Raw genomic sequence first — 9,466 nt, 5'->3', positions numbered from 1 at the left:
GTGTTTTCTGAAGATATGCACAGAAGACATTAAGCAATAACAGACGGATCCTCCTCATAAGAGATGCTAAATTTTTCCAAGGGGGATAAACAAGTACTGTACACAAGGGCAATCAACTCTTACACTCAGATCTGAAAAGGTTTATCTTTTCTAAGATGATAAAATTCGTTGGTTGTTATCTGATTCAATCCTTTGGAAAGATAACCATAACAAGTCCAAAGAAGAACAGGGGTATATGAGTGGGCTAAAGCAAAGAACGATAGTAATGAAAAGAAGGGAAAGAGACTAAATTGGTGCATAACATTAAATACATTTTACTCATTTTGGACAATGAATCACCAAATTCAAACATAGTAACAGACAAACATGGGAATTAATATTATGAAAATTGCCAGTATAAGAAGCACACTACCAAACCACACCACACAGACCGCAAATGAGGCAACTAACTGTGAAATCAGAAGCAGTGTGTCCAAAGATAAATGTTTTGCTGTAACAAAAGAGAAGCGGCAGAAATCCTGAAAACCATCCATTGTGCTAATGGGCGAGCTTGAAGTAAAGAACTAATAGTATAGCCAGGACCAAGACAACAATGATAGTGCCAATGATCCATTTATTCCTGCTCATCCTTCTTGACATTGTAGTCAAAATCTTCTTGCTCCTGCTAATATTATCATCCACTCCATGAAGCTGCCAAGGAAGAAACTTACTGATCATTGCATTTACATAATTATGCATGTCTATCTCAAGTTTATTCCACAAACCTTTCTTTAATTAGATTTATCAAAATACATGATCTTTTAATATTCACAAAAATAGCATATCAAAATCTCTGTTTGTCCACTTCTTAGTTTCATAGTTTGTATAGGCTGTTCAGATAGGATGGACAAAAATGAATAGATTGTGTACCGTGTCATGTGCATGCAGAAGAGACTGACGTTGTTGATGCAAATCTTGAAGAATTGAGACCCCCAGATCCTCGGTTTCTAGCATTGTCTTTCGACTGTCCCTGATCCTGTCGCTTGAACGGTTCAATCTCTCTGTTGACATCATCAACCTTTGCCTTTGATCAGCAGACACCTGTATGCCATTAGATCAAAATTTTGATCAAGCAAGAACATAATTTCTATGAAGCGTCAATCGAAATGTGAGAAAGTTTTCACTATCACATATCAACTTGTCTAGCATAAGATATCCTGACAGTACATTGATAAAAGATATATTTATTCAATAAGAAGACTCGAGTAACGAGCTTGCAATAGGGGAATTTACAACTTCATGTTTCTCCTTCCAATTTATATGAATATTCTTTCCTTCATGCGACATTCCAGACGTATTTGATACCATCCACAGGTAATCATATTCTATACCACTTTCACAACTTTTAAGATTATAACTTATAAGCTCATTTAATGTTTAGATTTTAACTCGATGAGCAGTTGCTGTATCAGATTTAATTTTCAACTATTAATTTAACGTTCTTTTCCAATATTACCAATATAGTAAAAATCAAATTATTTTTACCTTGTGCCCAACCGAATACCTCTATCATAAAATGGAATGGACGGCGTAATGCTTAACACTACTTGCTATTCTCGCTCTTGACATAAACGACACCACACTGGTTAAACTTCCCTTGTAAAGAAAAATCATTCAAACAACACAAAAGAGGGGGCAAAATAGAACCTAAAATTGATAGACCACAAAGATAAAGTTGGAAATGTAAACCAATAAAGTAATACAATGTGAGAGAAGCACTATTGGTTCAGATGTCTGGAAAATTATGATAGTCAGTCTGCACAGTACAATTATCTGCATGCCATTACGATTGAAGTAGCAATTGAAAACTAGCAGCCTACACTCAACAGGAAGGGAATGTAAATCTACTTATGTAAGCTATAAAGGATTAAGATTAGCTTATAGTTCTTTCGTTAACGGACTAGCTCGACTCTTGAAAACACGATAGGGAAAGGGGATTACCATGTTAGCATCTGCCATTCCCGATTCCAACAATTCATCCCTTGCAGCTTGGTTTACATTTCCTGATGTGATTCTTTTCACTTCAGTTTTTAAGTTGTTCAGATCACTCTTATATTCTCTCAACTTGGCAAGAAGTGTGGCTTTAACATTTGGAGGTAAACTCCGAGCTTCTAGGTCCATTTTGCGAATCTGGAATAAGGACAAAAGAGCATTATAAACAAAAATATTTCAGAAACAAGCAAAAACAGGTTGCAGCCAAAGCTTACAAATTACCAATGCTTCAGCATCATCTAGGCCAGCTTTTATTTCAGACAGTTTCTGTTTCTTCTGTTCTGCAAGTTAAAATAAAAAAGACAAACAGTTTTAAAAAGCAACTGAGCTAAATAGTCAAATAGTAAAGCTTAACAGAGGCCCAAAATAGGATGAAATACAGAAATCTCAGGTTAATGAGCCCTGCGATTGAGGAATAACAGAAGCAACAAAAACGCAATAACTGACCTAATGGTAAAAAATGCAGAAGAACACCAAAACAAGTAGTAACAGCAGAGGTTTCAAATGGAACTTACACCATTTTCAAGGGTAGATTTCAGGACAATTATGTCAAGAGAATGTTACAAGACTATGTCCATTTTTTACGAGATCAAGAGAATGTTATCGTCTGCATAGTCCACCCCAGTTACAGGATTTGTATTACTATGACTTTCTTATTACAAATTGCTCCCATAAACAACAGTACTGAAATAGTGATACGTATGATGCCAGTCAAAGATTATTAGAATATATCAGTAGTGATATCATCTGGAACACACATACACATAAAGAGTAATGCCAAAATCACTTTCAGACACTCCAATTACCTAATGTGTATCTAAAAGCAAAGTAGTTATCTTGACCTCACACATGTAATATCTCCTCCCATTGCTAACTCTATACTCCTCATTTTGGATATCTTATTAACACCAGCTAAAATAGCTTATGTATTTTTCACAAAAATCAATTGAAATGCTTGCAGAGAGAGACTACACATTTTTGGAAAATTAAACATTCTACACAATTAAGAACCTTTTTCATAATCTTCCCAATTGCTCAGTTGTTAGAAAATCTCATCCATTTGTCAAAGTTAAAATGTATAGAACTGATCAGCAGGAAAACACCGAGCTATGAGAAAGTAAATAATTAGCCGAATACCCAAAACAATCTAACCAACTTTAGTAAAAGCTATAGCCACCACAGATAGACATTTTATTTCCATTTTTAAAAACAAATTGGTTTTACACTACATGTTGTGTAATCCAGCATGAAGAGCAGTGCTATTTATTCTTGTAAATATTCTTTGAGATTTAAAAGATAAAAAAATCAAGCAGAAATTTCCTTTTTAATAATTGTGGTGTTTGCCCACAAGCCTTGTCTCCTCCTCGACAAATTCCACAAGTACTTGTTGAACTTCCACCAGTACACGTATCCAGTAACTTTATCCACCAAGGCTTGGACAATCGGAACCAAATCATGCATGAACTATTAAGAAGAGAACAAGAATGCATCAAAAGCATCTTTCAAAGAAAAGGAGGGAAATGACTGTTTTTCTCACCTCCATCTAGGATAGTAGCTGAGTTGCATTTCTTCGTTAAAATAGCTGAAAGCTCACAGTACTGTCTTTCATATCCTTCGAAAACCTGACTCATTCTGCCCCTTCTCAAAGTTCACAAATACCTTCAGATCAAAAAACCACCGTAAATTTCAGCCAATTCAGCTATCTCTTTTTCCCTAAATTAGATTCTCCTTTAAAATAATAACAATACACTAAATTGTGATCCTTCGAATCGACTGGAGCCATGATTCTTAGATAACCGAACAAATCAAACCCTAAAGATACGATAATTTCGCAAATACAACTAGATCATTCTACTGATTCATAGAGAAGATCGATACGCACCTTGAATTGATCGGAGAAAGGAGACAAATACGCCGGCCGGTCGGCGATCGGAGAATTAGTCGGAACTTCGTTGACACGGTCTTTTGGGAACAATCGCGAATAATAGAATGATTATCCTATAGGAGACCCTTCAAGCACTAAGCAAAACATATCCGAAAAGACTTTATTACCCTCGAAAAGTTTTTCTCCCTTTTGTCTGAAAAAATAATAATTGATCGCACGTTTCAAATTGAACTGAAAATATGGAAGAATTACGTTAAAAAAAAATTGGTACATTTTAATAAATAATTAATGAGTTTAGCGATACTTTTTATTTATTATCATTTAAATTAAATTGAAAATATGAAAAAATTGTATAAAAAAATTGGTACATTTTAATAAATAATTACTGATTGTAGCGATACTTTTATTTATTACCATTTATAGCAATATTATGTTAAATCTGCAATATAAATTAAAAATGAATTATGTATGCAATATATATGAATTATAATTGTTTTTTGAAATATATTATGTTTGTTTGGTAAAAATTTGACACATTGTATTATAAATTTATTAAAATGTGTGATAAATGTATCATACATGATTAAAACTTATATTATATGTGAATAATAAATTATTTTTTGTAATATATATTAACTTGTATTATGAATGAATTAATACTGCTCAACTGAAAAAAAAAATATTGTTGCTATAAATGGTAAATATTTTGTTATTACCGTATATTTATGTAAGTTTCCAATAAATATTACATAAATACTTTATTTTTGAGTGTGGACAAGATAAATTATTAAAAAAAAGGGGGGGGGGGATAAATCATTCTAAGTAAGTATGTAGAACGAGCAATATTCTAAAGTAATTAAGTAAATATTAATTAGAGTGAAAAATAAATAAGTTAATCAGGCGACTATCACTTCTAAAAAATAAAAGTTCAAATTATAAGTCATTTTTTCCTCGTTTTCTAGTGTGACGTGTCTATGTTTCACAGTAGTGCTAGTTATGTTTATGTTGCTCATGGTAGTGGATTTATTTCTTGTTGAATTTTAATGAAAATCAAGCTTTTTTTTTTTACAAAAAGTATTAATATATAGTGAAAAACTAACAAATTTTATACTTCCAATGGATTTGGTACTAACGATGCTAAATAATCAAATTTAAATTCAAAATCCGTTTATGATATATAAAGTTTATCGAATTACCGAGTAAATTGTTAGGTAGCTCATGTCCTTCTCAATTGAATGTGTTGGGCTTGCTCGACAGTCCACACTTGTTGGGCCCAAGTATTTGTTTGTAACATTTGTTTTGTTATCTTGTTTGTTGGCTCCTTAAGACATCTTATATTATTGTTAGAAGACATAATATTAGGACAAGGGAGGATCCATACGGATACTCTTGCTTTACAATAACTTGTATAACTAAAAGCATTATCATCTTCATCTACATGTTGAAGTATGAAATTTTGTAATAGGTATTGCTTAAATGTTTTTTCATTTGTTATGGATACGATAATTGAAATTATAGGTGTACCTGTTTCGATCCTCTTGTACTAGGGTAAGACCTGTCAATGCTCTAAAGAAATTCAACCCATGTACCACTTTAATGAGCGAACAACCAATCCTTAAAAACATAAATACAACCTCACAAGGGCAAACTAGATCGATATGAGCTCTTAGGAAAGACCAAACTGTTATCACTAGAGTATACTTATTAGAGGATTCAATTTTGACAAATTAAAAACACGACTTGAATATTCGAGAATCGTATTTGTCTTTTAAAGAGACAAGGAGAACTTCCATGTCAACCGAAACCTCATAAAAAAAATTAAAAGAAGAAGAAAAAAAAACTCTATAGGGTATACAACAAATATGAGATAAAATACATACTTTACATTAAACTAGCAAGCTAGAAACTACATACAAGTAACTTGCAAGAATTTTGACAAATAATTTAGTACTTCTCTTTGTTGGTTCTCAAAAAGAAACTATCCCACTCATGCTTTTGTAATGTCCCAAATGTATGATACTTCCAGCTAAATTCTTCATCAAATACCATACTTGAATTTTTGCCCTGTCTCATCTCTTTTCTTATTACATCCACTCTTCCAAGAACCCCTTTCACTGCCAAATCAAATGCATCTTTAACTGTCTCCAATCTTGTTCTTGGATCTGCATAAACTACATTTGGTATAAGCTTTATCACTTCTTCTCTCATTGCTGCTACTTGTGATTTTGGTATTTTAGATAGTACATTTTCGATGCTCACTTTCTTTTTCCTAACATCATCTTCCGGTATGAGCACTGAGTATTTGGTGTAATCTTTTGGCAAGTGCCATATATATTGGACATACGCGGATCCAGGAGTGAAAAACACTGGGATACAACCAGCCAAAATTGAATCGAAAGTAGACCTCCTAGTGAACGAATCCCCTGAGGGTTGTAAGCAAAAAATTGAACTTTGGAACAGCCTCATTACATGTTCAGGCTTGTTGCATTTGTTGTGTAAGTCTTTACACTCCAATAGCTTGCATTTACGCCTCGTGGCTGAGCATTGTTCCATGATTTCACTTCTTATTGAGTCCTCAAGTTGAGGACGTGGGGCACCCGCGAATGAAAACAACACCCTCCTCCTTAACTTCCTCATCCTGTTCTGCCACTGTGCTACATCACTGTCACTTGAAGGATGGAAATAGGTTGGATATGGAATCGCGAAATCATTCCTGTTCCAAGGACTCGATTCGATTGTTAAGATAGTCATGTTCTTTGCCTCAGGTAACAACATTAACTTGTTCCCCCAAGCTGCATCTTCCTCAATACCTCTCCTAAAATCCCAAGTAATTCTACCAGCAATCATGAAATGATCTCTTCCCCACATTGTCTTCCATTCAGGTTTTTCCTTAAGAAACTTCGCGACCTCAATTGCACCAGCATCCCTCATTGATGTGTTGAAATCATCCCATAAGTACCTAGCAACATCGAACCCTGAATAGTATGGAACGAAAACTGCTGATGCTACTGAAGAATCATTCGTTAGACAATCGTACTGTTTCATTCTGTTATGAAACAGAACTTCTAACGAAAATTGATTCGTAGTATACCAACCTTTGTTCATGAAAATCCTTTGAGGGTTTCCAAGATCAGGACCAAGCCCCATATTTACCAAATATTGACACATATCTTCCCATTTATTCAACAATTTACATTCCTTCAACATAATTTCATTGAACTTACTAGGTATTTCTGCAACATATATATATCGTCCTGCACATTTTCCTCCCTTGTTATCAACCTTCTTCTCAACTTTCTTTTCAATCTTTTTCTCTTCTTTTGGAGGTTCCATTTTTCTTAACAAAGGCTCCAATTCCTTCTGGAGTTCCTCCAAATCAGGTACTACCACATTATCATTTTCATTAGACAATGATTCTTCCTCCTTGGATCGCGTCGTCTCGTTGCTAGCATTATCATCATCAACACTTGTAGCATTGAAATTGGAGCTAACATTAACATTTTCATGATGAGGAGGTGGACGAAAGGATTCAATTGAATTTACTTCATATCGTGACGTTGTTACAAAACCAGGTAAAGAAGACCAATCAATTCCATAAAGCAATAAGTACCAAGAAACAAATAGAAAAAAGAAAACAAACCAAAATTTATTGCGAGACCTTGTTGTGAGGGAGTTATCCATTTTGTTTTACAAATGTTCTTGATCTAATTATCTTTTTTTTTCTATTAAGCAAAGGTGTTTTCTGGCTTTAACCATGACGAAAAATAAAATTAAAAAATTGATGTTTTGGCAGATAACAGAGGGCGGTAAGATGCTATAAAAATGCTTCTTCTGTTTGGACTATTCATAGGATTAGTTTAATCACTCACTCAATTAATATTGGACCACGTTTGTTTAAACATTAATCTTTAATCATTTGACATTAAATATAATAAAGTATATTTAAAAAGTCTCACATATTAAAATTCATATGTTATCAACTTATAATAATAGTCTCATATACGAAAAATACTCGTGGGAAGTAGACAGAGACTTAGTTGATACAAACCTATGAATAGGAAAACGAAGACGGGTGGTCGTAAAACACCATCATAATCTACTCTCCCTATTGATCCAAATAAATCGGATTCGGGGGGGGGGGGGCCTAAGGTTCCAACTTAGGAATCAATCAACTTTAATCCACAGCCATTATTGTCGAATCTCCTGTTGTTCCTCAGTAGCTCAGTGGTAGAGCGGTCGGCTGAGTGAGTCTAGTGCTTCCCTTTAACCTAGAAGCACTCAGTGAGCCTTCAACAATGTCCTTCCTGGCCTCTTGTTTGAGTTGACCGAAGGCGGCGGGTAGACGAACATCTTGCAATAAAGAATGTATTTTAGAAATTTAATTCAGAAAAGTTGTGTATCACAGTAGCCCAAGGCCCATCACTAATCTAACCACTTTTGAACCTCTCTTTAAATTCTATCTTTGATAGTTTATGAGTTAATAAATTTCATCTTTACAACTAATTTGATGAATTTTATGTTTAGTTTTGCAGATAAATTTAACCAACTGAATTAACAAGAATATCATCATTTGTGTACCGACTGCAACTCAATTTAGAAAAGATATGTATGGAACATCGAATATCGAGTTAATATCTAAAATTTTTGATTGAGATAATCCCTTTACAAACAAACCTATATATATGACGTTAATCAACCTATTAGTCTAATATGATATTAGGCTATATATTGTCAATTTTTTAAGGATCTGGACACACTTAATGTGCATAAAAAATAATACTCTACTATTATTTATTTTTTGTACTTTGATGGGATCTAAATGGTAATTTAGGCACATTGCACATGGTAAAGTTAAGACAAGCCGGCAAGAACAAATGAATATGAATATTGTCACGCCCCCTTTTTTTTCTCAAAATATATTTTTATTTTTGATTTTGAAAGAAAAAAGAGTTTTTCCAATTAAAGTGACAATTTGAAAAGAGATAATTATTATTCAGAGTCGCCACTTGAAATTGAGTTTTGGTGTTCCAAGTCACCTTATTTAAATCCCTAATCAAAAGGAAATTTGACTCTATTTTATTGGTCTGCGAACTAGAAATTCGGGTAAGGAATTCTGTTGACCGAGGGGAAGGTGTTAGGCACCCCTCGAATCCCGTGGTTCTAGCACGGTCGCTTTATTGACTTTAATATGACTTAACTTAATTTTTTGGACACTGTATTATTTAACTTAATAATAAAATTGTTATTTATTTTCAGATTTATTCTAAACTTATTTTAAATTGGTTTATTTATTTTAAATGGTCTTTCTTCAATTTTTTTTTTGTTGTGCGTCCATTAATTTTAAAGTTGAACATTCGTATATCTTTTTCTGCTTATATTTGTATGTTTTTAATTTTTTAATGTTATTATAAGTAGAATATATCTGGTTCCTAAGAATTAGAGTTTATGTAGGAATAGATATTCAGAGTTCAAGTTAATTTAGGATTATATATTTATTTATTTATTTTAAATTAAAAATAGGAAAATAAAATTTTATAAGATTTGAAGTTG

General features: G+C 33.2%; 2 protein-coding genes across 2 annotated transcripts; both read right to left on the bottom strand.

Moving 5' to 3' along the window:
• Positions 1-272: 272 nt before the first annotated feature.
• On the bottom strand, positions 273-4,074 carry LOC107015257 (vesicle transport v-SNARE 11-like). Its single transcript, XM_015215473.2, has 6 exons — positions 3,914-4,074; positions 3,569-3,690; positions 2,254-2,312; positions 1,981-2,169; positions 910-1,080; positions 273-690 (listed from the first exon to the last, which is right to left on the bottom strand). The coding sequence occupies exons 2-6, from the start codon at positions 3,660-3,662 to the stop codon at positions 538-540; spliced, it is 666 nt and encodes a 221-aa protein (XP_015070959.1). The 5' UTR covers positions 3,663-3,690; positions 3,914-4,074; the 3' UTR covers positions 273-537.
• A 1,673-nt stretch (positions 4,075-5,747) lies between these two features.
• Positions 5,748-7,701, bottom strand: LOC107014112 (probable xyloglucan galactosyltransferase GT11). Its single transcript, XM_015213974.2, has one exon. It carries the CDS (start codon positions 7,595-7,597, stop codon positions 5,861-5,863), a length of 1,737 nt encoding a protein of 578 aa, XP_015069460.1. The 5' UTR covers positions 7,598-7,701; the 3' UTR covers positions 5,748-5,860.
• Between the last annotated feature and the right edge of the window lie 1,765 nt (positions 7,702-9,466).

This window comes from Solanum pennellii, chromosome 3 (genome assembly GCF_001406875.1).
Source record: "Solanum pennellii chromosome 3, SPENNV200".
Classification (NCBI taxonomy): Eukaryota; Viridiplantae; Streptophyta; class Magnoliopsida; order Solanales; family Solanaceae; genus Solanum; species Solanum pennellii.
Note: the sequence above shows the minus strand (reverse complement) of the source record. Positions and strands in the feature narration are given on the sequence as shown.